Source organism: Saccoglossus kowalevskii, chromosome 4 (genome assembly GCF_978046115.1).
Source record: "Saccoglossus kowalevskii chromosome 4, keSacKowa6.1, whole genome shotgun sequence".
NCBI classification, from domain to species: Eukaryota; Metazoa; Hemichordata; class Enteropneusta; family Harrimaniidae; genus Saccoglossus; species Saccoglossus kowalevskii.
In genome coordinates, this window is record NC_140644.1 from 12080679 (window position 1) to 12098536 (window position 17858).

Here is a 17858-nt window from a genome sequence, read left to right on the forward strand (position 1 = left end):
GGCTTTATACAAGTCATCTGATTGTCGCATGTGGTGGTGGTCTCAGGTTAAAGATTAAATGGGTTAACTTTTCGTTAATTTTTTATATCCACTACAACCTGTAATTTGATAACGAATTTGAATGGTGCCATGCTGTTTTTGTTCACATGCTATGTTCTGTTACTGTACTAGTAAATTTCAAAATGGGCATTGTTTTAAACTTTTTGCATCGAAATGATTAGATTCAGCTCTATTCACAGAAAAGTATGAATTGTAAACATATTAATTACTCATTGGGTTTTAATTTTGCTATTCACTGAATTGAATTCAACCAATTGAAATTAAATAATGCAAATATGTAAAATTAAAATAAACTTGTTGCTTCACTGAAAAATCCATGAATTTTGAATATATAAATAGTGTAATGCGTGACAATAAATGCTCTCACATTCAATAGACATTAAATGCTACCTGTTATTGAAATGAATGGAAGGGTACACTGCACTCACCCCCAGATTTGGATTTGATAACTGTTTTATCTTGCTGGCTATCCAAAAGTAATTATTTAATGTAATATTCACCTTGGTGCAAAAATTGTCAACTGGGATATGTATGTCTTGTTATCAACAATTCTAATTATAGTTAAGATCAAGGTCAGATAAAATCAATGCCCAAGCCAAGCTTTGAAACACTTCACGAAGAGATGCATAAATTAAATTCTTTAAAAGTCTACATTTGTCACCATTCCTTAATTTGTATGTTGCTTTGTTAGTTATCAAGGCTTGTAGCCAGTGGGAAAGAAGGATGACCCTTTGGTTATTACCGTAACAAAAATTATTAAAATTAAAAGTTGTATTCAATTTTGGGCAGAAAATAATGTGCGTTCAAAGAGTTTTAACTGCTTGTGAAGCCAGGTGGTAAGGGAGTTTTCAATTTGAAAACTGGGAGTGGGAGCGTTGATTTTTTGAAGATTGAGAATTTGCTGTGAGTGGAGAAAATAAAAAAGAAAAATTTGCCCAAGTAAATAATGTAAATGTAAATTATTTGCATAACAAACTTCTCTAGCCCCCTCAATTTGAAATTGGTTACCCTTGATGCGAGAAAGTTGTTGCAGCATGTGTAATATATGCAGGTGAAGAAATGCATGAAAGGATTACATTATTCAGAAATTATTGTTTGTTCGAATATCCATGGTTCATACTTGCCTCAAAAATTGCCTTTATAATTATAAGAGTAAAGTATTTTATTGCAAGTTGCAGAATATCTCATTCATAGCTGCTTTGTACTCGTCAGAAAATCTGACCGTCGTTTTGTTGTATATCTAGAGGAACTGTACAGAGATGTATTAGAATGATAAATAACCTGGTATTTACGGTACATGTGAATCCATTAAGTGAAACTTTGAAGCTGTATGTGCTGGTATGAGTGACATATTAAAAGCAAGAAAAATATTGAACACTCACAAGTTTTAATTTCAAAATCATGAACGTTTGTCATACATCACAGAATAAGCCTGTGTAATTTTTTTGTAATTTTTTTCTCTCAAGATCTATAGTATTATATTTATTTGGTTCAAAATTGATAAAATATTAAAAATACCTAAGAAATGTTGCACACAAATAGAGTAAAACAAGTTCATGTGGCATATTTCCAGGACTATTTTTCTCACTTCCATTCATAAAGCATTGGTAGTATTTAAATTAGTTGCTGCCTTATTTGTGATGGCAGTATTAAAATAGATAAACTTCTCCAATTAATTTAATATGTAAGGCTGTTAGAAAATAGAACCTGGCAATTCTGATGCGAAAATTTGTCAGTTCAGGTTTTTTTAAAAACCATATGCATACTGTGTGTTTTTTGTTTGGGATGGTCAAGACAGACTTGGAGATGGGTGAAAACTTTTTTTGAGTATTTCTTCATATTAAGTCCTAGACCAGATGTGTGCCTGGGACAATTTTTAGGTTAAAAATACAAAATGTTTGGACCAATGTCAAGTTCAGTATAATATGTAGTGAAAATGACTTGCTTAAACCAAAAATTCTGTTTTGTCTTGTGCTAGTTACATATCTCCAAAGCCATGTCAAGAAAAAAAAAGCTCCATTTTCAAATTACGGTAAAATAATAGAAGTTTTTTTTAACTTGGGTAGTTTGGAAGGTACCCTAAAAATATTGTCATTCTCGTTTCTATAGTCTTACCCGGAGAGTATTACCAAAAGTTGGCTTCAATGTTATTCTATTGGGAAATCAAGGTGCAATAATCTATTACTGTTACGGACAATGGTTATACTATCATAGTGCAATGCAATACCATCCACAAGTACACAACAAGGCAAGTTATGACTCCCCATATGGCTGGGTCTTGTAAGTTATTTTGCATACAATCACGGTGACTAACAATGTACTGCGTTGCAGTTGGTTCTATTACAATGGAATGATAATAGAAACATACGACAAACTGATAAAAAAAAACACAATTAGAAAGCGTTGGTTTTAGTTTTATTGCTTTGTGTAAAACTTGACCATACACGAACACTTGTAAATACGGGGCCATTGTTTTTGTCCGTGTTTACATCGTCATGCACGCATTCACACTCTGTAAGTCTGTGATAAAATCAGATCCTGGAGAAGGGAATATAGTTAAATCAACAAAACAAAATTAAAGATGATACAATTTTGACACAGTAAAAGCAGTTATTTTGTCGAAAAAAAATAATTATTATTCATAAGCAGTTGAACAAGAATTGTGTAAGACGCGATCCTCCATGGGAGAAAGTGGACGAGTGAACTGAAGTCATGATAATATTCCTCTCTAAAAAGTTGCAACAACCAATGCTACAAAAGTGAAAAACATAAATTGAAAACAAAATACGAATAAAATATCTTAAGGCGAAATGAAAGTTGAATGACAGACGATGTTAAAAAACAGCTGATAATGTCATGAGCTCGATGACCCTAACTACGTCACATCTCACATGACCAGGCCACTGCGCGTGCTCACCACGATTTCATCCCTGTAATGTGTGCTATCAATGGCGACATGTGCTTGGCTTCAATGTGTTGAACTCAACGCCGTGTCTTGCCTCTAATATCTCTGCCAGTGCAACACGAGTACGTCTTCCACATTACGGGCACACCGACTGTCTGCAGGAAAAGTGGCACACATTTATATCCAGCCGTTCCTGCGTGGTAGCCTCCAATTACACGTGGTAAAATCTGCATATTTTATTTGCTCTGATAGTGGCATATGTGGTGTCCTGATACAAACTGTTCATTATTTTGCCACCTCGTTGAAATGTAGACTTGTATGAAAACCTTAATTGTCTGAGATCTATATAGACTTGAAATCTTTGCTATTCTGTGTATCGTCTGTAGCCATAAGACGCAATTTCCCGAGAAATCAAAGTAGACGTAGGAAAGCAACGCTCGTCCGTGTGACCTTTCGTGTCTGTTAGACTCAAACACTCGTAAGCTCTCACCGTTTCTACCCATATGGAAAGACCTGGTGAACCTAAAATTGACATGATCAGCATCCTCGGCGCTTTAAAGGTCAACTAATGGGTGTCTGGTAGTATTGAAGTTGTAATTTACCGTTGAAACAATTCAATTCTGCGGCTGTAGTCTGGCTGACGTGTGGTTTAACGATTTGCAAGAAAAAAAGCAGGGAAGCAATAGAAGCCGAGCAACATGGCGACTGATGTGGTGCAAATGAAACAGACTGAATCTAACATACACAACAGTTTGAACGACCCTGAACTACCTGAATTAACGCGTGTGGAACATGTAGATAAAAGTGACATTTTAATTACGGAAGGAGAAATGATTTCTTCGGATGAACAATGTGGAAAAGAAAGCAATCAATCGGGAAGATCCAGAAAAAAATTCCAAGAGGCACCTGCTCCAAAGACCAACCCATGGACTAAAAGTACAAATTTCAATACTGTAACTAATGTAACTGAAGGTTTGTATTACACACATTTCTGTTTCTGGTAGCAGTTTAATTGTTAAAAGATTGTGGTCTTACAAATTTTATCAGAAACCCAAGCGACTGATTATCAACTGCTTGGTAATAATTCAATATATTTCATTCAGTGCCTATCAGTTGATTGGCTGTCATACATAGGGTGGTACACATGTTACTCCATCTAAAGGTTCACCCAGTTGTTTGCTGAAAACAATATATTTTACATTTGATACATGAATATTTGGTGCTGATATTGGTACAAGACTAGCCTACAGTCATTACATCTGTTAATGCATTTTTGAATATTCATTATTTGGTAAAAAAATAATATAACCATTATATGGTCAAGTCTAAGTAAAAGTACATAGGTCTAACAAATATTATGGTTGAAGAAACTGTTCACAGATTGACACTTAAAATCAAGGTTTAATTTTAAGGTAATTTATTGCCATTCAACATCAAACACTTGCCAGTACCACAATGTTGTAAATGTCTAAAAATTGCTGTTTCAGTCATCTAAATTATGTAGCATGCAACATTCCTGAAATGCCAATGGCCAAGGTGGTGTTTCAAAACATTCACAAAAGAACATTAACAATACCAATGTAAGTTTGACTGACAAAACATACTACCTGCTGAAAATATTAAAAAAATAATAAAAAGAATGTTATTTAGGAAAAAAGCAATCAAATGTACACTGAAAGTGTCGCCTTTGTCATATGATAGCGTTTCACAGAAAGTGAAACTATTATACATAAATGCATTTGGTCACTGTAATCTACCTTTTTGAGGTGGCATTACTGGTAACTTGCACTAATGCAGAGAATGAGAAACACTTCCTAGCAAATAAATGACGTTGACCTTGCGATTTCTCCTGTAGAATTGAGTCCTATACTCTGGTGGCAATTTTGAATTAAAAACTTGGTCTGTATTCAGTCAACTATGGTTCACATTTCTAAAATTGTAAAGAGGCTACCCAAAGTTTTTTTTTTTTTTCAGATTTAAACATTCATTTTTAAAAATCTATGCATGGGCAGGAAAATAGCTTTCTTTTTCCTTTACATTCTAAAAGTGTATTTTCTCTATATAATTTGAGAAATTAAATGGTCCTGTAAAGTTCACCTAAATCATTTCTAAATGCTTTTTTGGGGACTATTGGATTTATTTGGATCTCTGAGGTCTTGTGGAATTTTTTTAATTCGGCTTCACATTCGTGTTTACTTGCACAAAGCTTTGCACTAAATCAGCAAGTACACTATTCAGTGATCTGCTTCAAAACTAAGGTTGTCATAAATGGCACGAAAACTAGTACAGTATTCATTTCGCCAATCCTCGTGGTATTTTCATTGTTACATTGTTTTCATATCTTGATGAAGATTAAATTATTAGACTTAGACTTGTAGAAAAATAATTATAGACTTTTTGTTTATTAGTTCATTTCCATATTTAATAAGTGCTTTGACCATACGTTACCAAAACTTTGAAAAATATGTTTCATCCCTAATTGAGCAAATGGACTGCAATGGAGGAGGGGTACTGGAGGGATAGGGTTATAATTACAGTTTGGGGGGGGGGGGTAAGGAACTCTTGTCGTCTCATTAATATGCATAAATGGATTTAACCCTAATTGTACCAATTCTTAAAGAGCTCTATTAGTATACTTGAGTTTGTGAAAAATTGCACAAGGGTATACTCCTATTTGGCTATCAACTACATTGCAGTGGGGAGTTAGGTGGGTGTGTCCTGAGTAACCATAACCCGGTAATACATTACAATCAAACCATAACCTACTTCCCAAGCTGGCTTTCAAGTGGCTTTGCCTTATCATGTATATACTCGTAATTTTAAAAATAAGTATTTGAATAAAAGTATTTACCACCGTTACTAATACAAGACATGCTTAATTAACATATTTTGTGATTTTGAGAGCAAGCTGTATTAGCTTCAAGCCTGCCAGCTCAAATTTTCAGCTGCGCTCCAATCGTACTGTAGCATCCACTTGCATTATAAACAGATTTTTTGTAGAACATGGCTGATTTATTAAGAATTTTATTTTATGTCTCTAGCAACGATAACCAGGCCTCCATCAATAGCATCCAGTTTTGTGCTGTTTGTCGCTTTGTTTGGCGGTATTATGACTTGGCTGCATAAAATAAAATGTTAGCATATGCCAGCTGTAGCCATTTAAGCAGTACCTAGACAGACGATTTTTGAGTACTTGGACAGAATTAATTTTTCTACAAATTATAGTATGCAATTATGAATTCACTGGTTATTTCTATTTCAGACAGGTATTTATGCATGAACCTTTTGCAATCGTTGCTGAAATTGTGGAATATGGGTCTTGTGCAACATGTACAACAGTGTTGACACAAAATTGCACATGCAGCACAAGAATACTACCTTTTAATGTTTATCTTCACTGTTAGTAAAGTTTAACTTGCCTGAAATATCTTCAGATCCTTGGTTTTCTGTTGTCCTCAGTGATGGGTATAGAAAACACAAGTATGCAAAACATGTCATCCTTAAATTAAAATCTGTATACATCAATTGTATATTCCTAAAAATCTTTTGCTTTCTGTTGCTTACATCTTGAAAGTAATACAGGACAGAAATCCATTGGGTATTATTTTATTTCTAACCGACATGGATTTATCTTTCTGTTTTAAAATGCTCAAAACAAGTTCGATAATATGCCATATGTTAAAAAGACTTCCAATTTGATGCTTAGCTTTATTTATAAATAATCTCTATATAAAATTGCTGCTTGAAATAGTTTGAATACAATCACCTACTTACGTATATACCCATGCCAGCTCAGTTGAGAAGGGTCAATGTGGAGTTTAAACCCCTAACAATAAAAGGTCGGGTCATTTCAAGGACACTCCCCCATTCCATACATACATTTGTTTTGGTAGCCATTTTGCATTTGACTGTTGGCCTCTTTTTATTTGAACTTGAGCAGTAGGTTTCTGTTTTTTCTTCAGTAATGAAATCTGTGTTTAATACTGCTTATGGCCCATGAAACTGATTATTTGACTATTTTATGCCAATAGTGAATATTTAGACACAAGTTTGGTTATTACTAGGAAGGTTTATTAGGTAGCTATTAATATGAATAAATAGATTTCAGTTTTTTTTTATTTTGGAGTGTTGCTATTCAACATCAAATTATAATTCTCTGCTCTATTTATGGTACAAGATGTACATTATAATGAGAGAATTGTTTAATGGCTTAATTATGCTATACTCGTTAATTCATAATTTTGATACATTGCCAGCATAATAATTCATATACAGGTTTAAATTTATACTAGAAATATTGTAAAACTGCTTCAGAGACAAATCAGCAGAAAGGGCCGACATATTGTAGCAGTAAACTTTTCACTGGGGTTTTAAAGAAGTGTATCAAGTTCCAGTGGCTTTTGAGGAATTTTTTTTCCCCCACAAATACTCTGAACTAGTCAATTAGCAAGTATTTCAGGTTACAAAAACTGAACATTTTACTTAGGCAAACAGGATCTCTTTAGGGGTCACTGTCGAGGGCTGTTGAAGGATCCAAATTATTACTATTAATCCAATTACATTAGCTTGCAGGAACATTAATTGGCCATATCTGATCTTTTAGTAGTGTATGTACCTGCGTACATTACCGAAGTGCTACTGTGGTCAACATAGAAGTTGCATATTTAATGATTCACTTAGATTCTAATTCTTGGTTTATACACACTTGTCATGGCACAAATATGGTAGTACTGGTTTATTATAAATTGTCAATGTGCTATGTTAAAAAAGTAGTTCAAAGGTTTGATCATTTCTGCTGCATACTTTTTAGAAAGTACCTATTATGATGAATGGGCATTTTTCAGTGTCAGAGTAAACAAATTACTCTACATGGTCTTACACATAAATTTACACACTCTTGTCAACACAAACTACCATTAAGTTACTGTGGCATTATTTTTGCAAACTTGGACATTCTACTGGTTAATAACAAATTAGGCAAAGAACGCTTAAATTTGTAACTTTGCTATCCATGAAAGATTCGGTTATATAGTATAGTACACTTTGTGTACAGGAGCATTTTTGTGATTTCGGAATTTTATTGCATTCATGAAGACAAAATTTTCACTATTACAAAATATCCCAATTTCAGCTGACGAATTAATCCTCTCAGTTTAAATTATTCACATGTTACTGAAAACTTGTATTTGTCACTTTGAAATGGAAAATGGAACTGGATGCTACTACATTTAACTTAAAAAGGTAAATTGTCTGCGCATACCTGCCTGGCTAACTTCTTCGCGCCCGCACCTGCCTGGCTAACCTCTTGGTGTCCGCACCTGCCTGGCTAACCTCTTGGTGTCCGCACCTGCCTGGCTAACTTCTTGGTGCCCACACCTGCCTGGCTAACTTCTTGGTGTCCGCACCTGCCTGGCTAACCTCTTGGTGTCCGCACCTGCCTGGCTAACTTCTTGGTGCCCACACCTGCCTGGCTAACTTCTTGGTGCCCGCACCTGCCTGGCTAACCTCTTGGTGTCCGCACCTGCCTGGCTAACTTCTTGGTGCCCACACCTGCCTGGCTAACTTCTTGGTGTCCGCACCTGCCAGGCTAACCTCTTGGTGTCTGCACCTGCCTGGCTAACCTCTTGGTGTCTGCACCTGCCTGGCTAACCTCTTGGTGTCCGCACCTGCCTGGCTAACTTCTTGGTGCCCACACCTGCCTGGCTAACCTCTTGGTGTCTGTACCTGCCTGGCTGACTTCTTGGTACCCGCACCTGCCTGGCTAACTACTCGGTGCCCGTACCTGCCTGGCTAACCACTCAGTGCCCGTACCTGCCTGGCTAACCACTCAGTGTCCGTACCTACCTACCTACCTACCTGCCAGGCTAATTTTGACCAATGTTAACTAATTTAGGGAAAGGAAAGTCAATTTTGATTTACACTACTACCCATAGATTTGTTCAGATATGAAAACATTTGTATTTTTTTTTTATTATTCAAAAAATAATTTTTAAATTTACATTGCAGGCCATTGTTCCTGTTCAGCCATTTAAATCTATGATTGGCATAGTGTGAATGTCAACACTTTCCTCAATTCAACCGTGAAATCCTAGGTACAAAATAAGTGTATTAGCTTAGCGCTTCAGCTAAAACTATCATTTGGTGATCTTATTTTTCATATTGTTTACACAATCAATTCATGTCTTTTTGTGTTTTTTTCATCAGAGGTTGTACCCACAGCTACTGTGATAAGAGTCAGTGATAAAAGACCTGTCAAGGTAAGGACTGATAAGACGATTTGCATAAAATTAGCATGACAATGACAATATTTTCACATGTTGAATGGCAAGTTGAAAAAATAAATAATGCTTTTTTTTGAGTGCCTTTCTTCCAATTTGCTGAGTGGTCTTTGTTTCCTACAAAAATACAAGTAACATCACCTGACTAATTTACAGTATGATGCCTAAATTCAAAACTGAATTTTTGCTGGAATGTTTTGAATGTTTGGGCTCAAAAATATAACAGTTGCCCAAAGTTTCTGACCTTGGGCTTCAATTATTTAAAATTAGTTGCCCAACTAGTCTACTGTAATATCTGTATTAGAAATCACAGCTTCTATTAAAACGGTACAGTGCAAAAAGAGGGTTGCATCTTCTATTAGAGCATCTACGCATGAGAGAAATGGTGATTTTTGTTCTCAATTGTTGAAAAGAGAATGGGTGTGGCTTCTATTAGAGATGTATCTTTCTAATACACATTTTTGCAGTACTATAAATTTGCTAATCAAACTTGTTCTGTTGATTTAATCTTTAAAAAAATTTTTAACAACAAAATTTATATCATTCATAAGATTTAAAGTTAGTCAGTTGTATCTTTTATCCATAACTTCAACAACTAGCAAATGTAGACTACTAAGAAATACTATGGATTACTCGTTTTTTAAACGGTAGTCCACATAGGCTTCCAAATAAAATAATTTGTCAAGCCCTGGATCTTGTGGTTCAAGTGCATTCACAACTACTAAAATTTCACAATAATTTCTTCCCCAAATAAATCCAACAATTTTCACTACTACAAAATATCACAATTTTAGCTTACGAATAAATCCTCTCAGTTTAAATTATTCGTATGTTACTGAAAATTATAATTGACCTTATTTCTGTCAGTCTGCATTGTTTATATGGGTTATTGTTTATCAGTAACATATGCCCTTACCTAAATTACAGATGTGTCTGGTCAAAATAAGTTTTATTTTAATAATGCAGTATACAATAAATACAATATTGGTTTATGTGCAATTCTATTGCAGATGTGCTTTTAAAATAAAGCAAATAGGGTAACCATTAGAAATTGTGTGTGGGTGGGATCTGCACTAAGTACAGGAAAAAAAATACATTTTTAAAAATAATTTGAAAAAAATAACAGAAGAAAAAAAACATTATTTTCCACACCAATATTATATTGTATATGTGAAGGAAAATAATTTTCATGTTGTTTTTTTTCCATCTCCACTCCCAGAGATTCTAATGGTTAAACCCTTAGCTCAATGCTCCACGTCACATTTCTATAACAGTGCAATACAGTGTACAACACTTGTAAAATGCATTGTTTGTAAAGGTACTCAGTGTGATGACTGTCGTGTTTTAAATTATATATACCGCAGGTACAATTAATTACAGTTTAATGACACTTTCCCAATACTGCTCTGAAAATTCAGTATTCCTCCTTTGTTAGATGAATGCTGGTTTTGTCTAGGTAGGATAGTGTTTGGAAAATATTTTACATTTTCATATAACAGTTATTGAATATTATCACTTCCAGGTTGCTGATTTCAGTGATGTGACTAACTGGCCAACACCGAGTGAACTTCAACAGGAAGTGTCAAAAGATAAAGAGGTGAGTTTGAAACGTGGATTGTCTGTCTGTCTGTCTGTCTACCTGTCTGTCTACAGTGTTCTCCACAATCCAAAATAGCTGGTGGGCGGCCTAATTAGCATAAATTTGCATATTAATTTGCATGTCATTTACATACAACATTCTAGCATTTATGTCACTAAGTTATTTACTATTTTCTTTTTAATTTAATTGAAACATGTTACAATTTTTTGAAATACAAACTGATTGGTCACTATCAATATTTACGAAATGCAAAAAGTTTGAAATCGATGATTTATACGTTCGCAAATTGTTCTTGTTAAAGAGCAAGTACAAAACATAATTGAGTTATAATGTAGAAAATATACGAGGTGTTTTGTCCCCGAAGCCAAAACGGACGATTTGTCAAAACAAAACCCATAACATTTTTATTTGTGGCACGCTAACGAAAAAAAATCCTTTGTTTTCCACTGACTTCCTGTTCCGGTCCGTCAGTAAGAATCAGTACTCACCCGTGCCGACGGACGGTAAGATTCATTTACGCTTGCTGCAGTTTAGCAGCTCTTATTGGCCGCTTAAGCTATTTTGATATTACGTTGCGGCCATAGAGCTGCAGATCGGGTCCATTGAGAACCGCACAGTTCGCCGCCCCGGGATTTCGGGGCGCACGCTATTTTTGATGTTATCGAACAATTTCAATGAAATTTAAAACGAATAAAGGTTATCCTTGCAAACACAAACATCTTAGGTATCTACTGACCGAAAATGAAGGACTATTTCTTCTTGAAAAGTATATATTTCTGTGTATAATTAGACCGAACGTAATTTAATCGATTGAACGACGGATTTCAAGATGACCTCTGTCATGTGACCTGATCACATGACAATGACGAAGCATGCGCAGTTGACATTTTAACTGAAAATTGAGAATGGCAGGTTCTTGCATTCATTGTGGAGATGAGTTCCAGAAGAAAGTTAAAGGGTATCGCAGGCAATCCATTGCATCTAGACTTAAAACCTCAGAAACTGTTGACAATGCATTAGTGAATGTTCTAAAGCTGAAACCCATTACCCCGTTGGCTTGTTGTCTCTTTCCGCATAATATTGAGCATTGGTGGTAAAATATACATCATACTTTTGCCATACCCTGTTGGTAATATGGCCAATGTGTGTATATTATTTAAAATACAAGTAGTACCTTCTACTTGTTGAGCTTTTAGGTAAAATTTAAAAATATCTTTCAGATTCTGGTCAAAAGATTCAACAATTTTGTCCTTTGTGAATTCCATGCTGTCTGCTGTCTGCTCCTGTCACTTGTAACACTCTTTGGCAAGTTACAAGATTATTTTTAGATTTTTCACAATATATAAATAAAACTGCTTGAAAAAAATATTTTTAATAATACATGTACTTTATTTGATTTTTTCAAAAAAAGATGAGTCACTTAATGGTGAAATGAAATTAAAATTATGAAAAGCCGTCTGCCGTTGTTTCGTCACATGAAGCGCTGTCCCAGACAGGCGCCGATGGCCGTCTGCTGTAGTCACGTGATTACACTCGTCACTAAAAGAGCCAAGTCACGTGATAGAGGTCGGCTTCAAAATGGCGGCGTTCAATCGGAGGTTTCACTTCGGCCCAGTTTTAACGTGAAATAGTCTCATTTACACGGGCAAATTTGCTTAAAGCTTGCTGTAATCAGTAACAGATATATTTGTGAGAACATATTTGTCTATTTTTTCCTGCAAGTCGAGGTAATTTTATTACAATCACAATTTTAATGATACATAACTGGCATATTTAAAAATCTGTGCATTTCTTTAGGGAAGGGAACTGCAGCTCTCTGGTCGCCCCGCAACGTATACCACGACCAAGAGAGCTGCATAAACTGCAGCAACATTTACGCAGGTACGGTCCACAGGCGCCTGTGGTACGGTCACGATACTTGCGTTTTCATACGTTGTTTTGGAATTCAAGAAAAAATGCTAGCAATCGGCAAAATAAAAGAATCTGCTATGTTCTCGAAAGATTAGACATAAAAAATGGATAAATTGAAGATAACTAAAATATTATTCAATTACAAATACTCGCGGTAAACTAATCCGGCAGCCATGTTTGATGTTTATTACCGCTTTCCGAATTCAGTACACGAACACCCAGAATGCGCTGTTCCCCTATGCAACTTAGATACTAAATCGTTACAGCGCCAACAACGGTGGGTGGCCGACGGTCGTTGAATGGGGTAGGCCAAAAGGTCACCAGTTTGCCTTCTCCATGCTGTTTTCACGATGAAAATCGAGCGAACGTTGTAAATACGGCTAGAATTTTAATTTTTGTTAGAGTTTACATGCAATCTGCTAATATATTTATTTTCTATGCATATACATTTCGTTCGTGTTTACTTCTTTCTTTCGTGATCGGAAGACGATTATTAACAGCTGTAAATTTAAACCACTGTAGTTGCGCATCGTGAGCAATAAGTGGCAACAATGTCGGGCGACAATGAATTCAGGCGATTGACACATTGCCATGAATACACTTGATAACTGCTTGCAGACTTCCAGTGGTCATTGTTTATGTCTGGACGTTTGAAACAATAGCAAAATAAAGGGTTGGGCAACTACTCTTTTGTTTAGGCTTGGGAAGAACAATGCAAGCTTTTTACAAATAATTTCAGCTGGATCTACATTGGTGGGCGGGTGTTGAGAGTTCCTAGGCGGCCGTAAAACTTGGTGGGCGGGCCGCCCGCCTAAAACCCCTTGTGAAGAACACTTGTCTGTCTGTCTGTCTGTCTGTCTGTCTGTCTGTCTGTCTGTCTGTCTGTCCACCTGTTGATGTATGTCATGTATGTAATACTTCATGAATTAATAATGCCCTTACTTGAGTTGATTTATGTGGATCTTGTATTTTGGTGAAAATGTATGTCATGTACGAAGTGTCTTGTATGTGAAGTTTTTTTTTACTGAGTGCCTGAATTGCCTATTGTGTAGAACAGTAGAAGCAATCATAATAACTGCCACCTGGGCTTGTCTAGAGAGCTGCTACAGATTTCAGTAAATAAATCGTGTTTACGTAAATAGCATAGTCCTGATTCCTTGTGTCTATTTTCTCTACAGGGACTAATTGATGTCAGTCCAAACCCAAAGGTATGTTATACATTTAAATGAGTGATATTTTCACATTCCAAATTTATTCATTTCTAACGCATAATCCTGTTATACAGTATTATCCTAGATCTTATGCATGCCTAGTTAGTGGTGTAAATGTATTCAAATGTCACACACTATGTATGGTTTTAATTGGCAAAAACACATGACATGATCAGCAATCACTTGCGTGGGAAGGCATTTCTAATCAAACCAATGCAATTTACAGACAATAGCTGACCGTGATTGTGTTCACTGATTGCATTACTGTAGAATACTTTATTTTCGCTTGGAATTAATTTTCGCTGAAGGAATGTTTCAGTGAAAATAAAATCCCGTGAATATAACTTTTTTTGTATAATTTACATTCAACTTGTTAAAAATCAGTGAAAATAAATTCCATACAAAACACTTAAAAAGTCATTTAAGCGAAAATTAATTCCAGCTAAAATAAAGTAGTTTACAGTATTTGTAGAGGACTTGAAAATGCCTGATTGTCAGCTAGCTGTTTTCCTGACAGACAAATTAAAAATTCTTCTCAAATCTTGAAAACGACATAGTTGAATGTAGATCAGCGCATTGCATACTTGCCATGTAAGCTGGGTTAAACCACAGTCCCTCTATCCCCGGTCTGGAAACGCTTCGCAGTCTATTGTCCCAGGGCTGATTACAGGTAAATAAACCATTCACACCTTTGACAATGAGCCACGAAGCTGAGCGTACACTAACTTTAGCACTGTGATCACAAACTTTAAACAGAACAGAACATATTACCGTGATTTGTCAAAATACGAACATCTGAGAAAAAACTAACCACATCACCAAAAGGTTAATGTACAAATCTATTCACATTGAAAAAAAAATTATGGTTGAATGTAGTTTTTAATACTGTAAAATGGGCTGACTCGCGTCGAGTAAGTTAGTAAATCAAAAACAAAATGGCGCTCGTAAATAAATTCTCATCAGGGTGAAAAAAAAGTCTGCCTACTTAATTTCTGGCAGTGCTAAAGAATTGATACTGCTGGATCTTATTCTTAGAGACATGTCACCAGCATTGTAAACTACATCCCAAATACATTGTATATGCTTGTAAGCAAAAATAATGACACAAAAATTCGAATGGCAATGAATCGGCGAGAGGCCATCTTTATTTTGAACGGAAAAAGTGATGCCTAAATACGATACATATACTGTATATAATATAATAAAACAAGCACAATGAACCGATCCACCAACTACAACTGGGTTTAAGCTATCCAATAAACTAAAAAACATTGATCTTTCTAAAACGCACGACGAATAGAAGGGCCCAACCGGTCAAGGTTGTTAGACGTGTTCCAAGTTGCGATCCCAGAGTCCCTCAAATTAAAGTGCGATATTCACGAATAATAATGTCAATATGCCACTATAGAAAGACTTGAGCTTCTAAATCTATATAAATTATCAAAATGTGTTTTATCGGTTGTAACATGAAGGGAAGGATGAATCGTTCGTTTCAATAGAATGCTCTGACTATGCTTCGCGGAAAGCCATACCCAGCACAGTCCGAGCACAGCGGGTTATTCACACCTTAGACAATAGCCTTTTCCAGACCGGGGATAGAGGGACTGTGGTTAAACAAATGTAATTACTTGCCCTAAGCCAAGATAGTTTTGTGTTTCAAGTTTATTCATAACAGATTTCATATTGTTCATCTGAAGGCCGGATTCTATTTTAACTGTTCCTATATATAAATGAAATCTGTGCTCCACGAGAACAAAAGAAATAGACACTTTTTTGCACCCAACAAAATTGCACTATTTAACTGTTTATTCTTCTTATGCCATAAAAAATTTCACAGTATGCTAAAATGAAAGTGTAAAATAAATAAAAAATGTCCTGTTCTATAGTACTGAAACATGTCTGGAATCATTTTTTGAAGCTAACTACAACACTTCTTTCTCTCCACAAAATATCATTACTTTCTCCAAATATAGTTTACTTTCTGTCAAATGTTGCCAACTTTCTCCAAGCATGATTATTTTCTCCAAATGTGGTTACTTTCTTCAAATACCATATTTTCTATATTAATAGCAAAGGTGTTAATAAAAAAACAGGAGTAATTTTAATAATCCATTATATAATAAATGCAATGTGGTTTATGTGCACTTCTATCGGACATCTGTTATCAGTGTAACTATAGTATGATTACTTAGGTGGATATTTATTCCAAATATGGTTTTCTCATTAGGTGATGCCTCAGTCCCCTAAGGCGAATATTGAGAAAATAGAGAAGATAGAGAAGGTTGAGAGAACTGAAAAGATAGAGAAGATTGAAGATGATATGGATGCTGGTAAAGAAAACAAACTGACAATTGAACCCAGCAATAAAGAGGATTCATTGAGAACTGTGAAAGGAAAGAGAGGTAGGCTGTTTAATTAAGTCCCAGTTGCTTAATTACCCTTGGTGAATCAAAATGTCCTGCATAGTTCCTTCCGTACATGTATACGGAGTGTTTAATGAAATTGCAGATAAATTGTTTGGCAGATATCTTCGTATAGTACAAGGATGCACTACTCAAAAGTACAAATGATGTGACATTTAATGGTTACAAGAATATAGAAAATCGGTGCTACATGTGAGAAAAATTGATGTAAAAGTGAAAGGGCATGCATGTTTAGGTAATTTAACCAATCTGAAACAAAATTTAGCCCTTTACAAAGTTCATAATTATTACCAAATTAATATATTTTTTTGTGAAAAAAAAATATAGTTTTAGAGTTTGTACAATATTGTTACTAATACTGAAATAATTAGACATAATTTTACATAAAATATCAACACACTTTTGAATGTGCTATATATAATATCAGACCTTACCTTCTAAGGAGAGTGATCAGTCCTCTCGCGAAAATCAAGACCCAGAAGACCTAATTAATCAGTGTTGCAATCCATACAATTTTGAAGAGATATTCTGAGCACAGCTACCTTAAGCCAACTCATTACCGTGATCAGGAATGCCAATTTTATCTCTCGCGTCTTTTTCAAAAGACTCGGCCTGTAATGTACACAGGTATTCTACTGTATCTTACTGTTTAATAAATTGGGAATATGTCTACCAAACATGTACTTTATCACAAATTTACCAGCTTCTTTATGACTTAAATTCTGTTACATAATACAGTCAAACCCTTGTATAGCAAACACCCAACTGAATTAAGTTAAAAGGTCTTTATAGATGGTTGGTCTTTACACTTAGGTCAGATTATTTTTGTGTGGATCTTCAATTTTCACATATTTGTAAAAAATGAATGAGATGGTCCAAAAATGCATTTGAGTTGATCAAAATCAAATTGTTTGATTGATAAAATGTTTTTTTTGGTTATACAAGACAGGTCTTTATACATAGGTTACTACTACGTTATGGCTTGGACTGCCTAAAATTGGTCATTAACGCATGTTTGAGAAGAAAATATTGCGTGCTTGGTGGAAAATTTTTCTTGTAAAATTGTTGAATGTGTTAAATAAGATCAATTTCCCTCTTATCTGATAACATTAGAAGCTGCATCCTGTTTATCAGGAAGTAAATTAACTCCTATTTAAAGGGTGGTAATAGGAAGCAGATCAGGACATGTTATACTCTGAAATATTGACAATACAGTAATTAAATAATCAGTGTCAATTGAGGGAGGGGCGTAGCAATACTGTTCTGTTGGGTTTTACATGGTCAGCTGACTTGCACTGAGGATGACTTGTGAATTATATAAATTGGCCATTGTCAATATATTGATTTTTGACAGTTTAATTTATTGGCTCTGTACAGCAAATTGAGTGACATGTTCTATTGTTTTATTTGCATAGTGCCACATGGTTGTTGAACTCACCTCATTGACAATCCTTGTAACAGAGTAGGTTT

At 35.1% G+C, this 17858-nt stretch overlaps 1 protein-coding gene across 2 annotated transcripts in view; it reads left to right on the forward strand.

Annotated features, from left to right (window-relative positions):
* The first annotated feature begins 2993 nt into the window (after window positions 1-2993).
* LOC102806035 (la-related protein 1B-like) overlaps window positions 2994-17858 on the forward strand; it is a 36033-nt gene continuing 21168 nt past the window's right edge. For both annotated transcript variants that reach the window (XM_085497782.1, XM_085497783.1), the window contains exons 1-5: window positions 2994-3937; window positions 9170-9222; window positions 10766-10840; window positions 13933-13962; window positions 16193-16367. In XM_085497782.1, coding sequence (XP_085353908.1) covers window positions 3664-3937; window positions 9170-9222; window positions 10766-10840; window positions 13933-13962; window positions 16193-16367 — 607 coding nt within the window. In that variant the 5' untranslated portion in view covers window positions 2994-3663. The remainder of the gene's footprint in view (window positions 3938-9169; window positions 9223-10765; window positions 10841-13932; window positions 13963-16192; window positions 16368-17858) is intronic.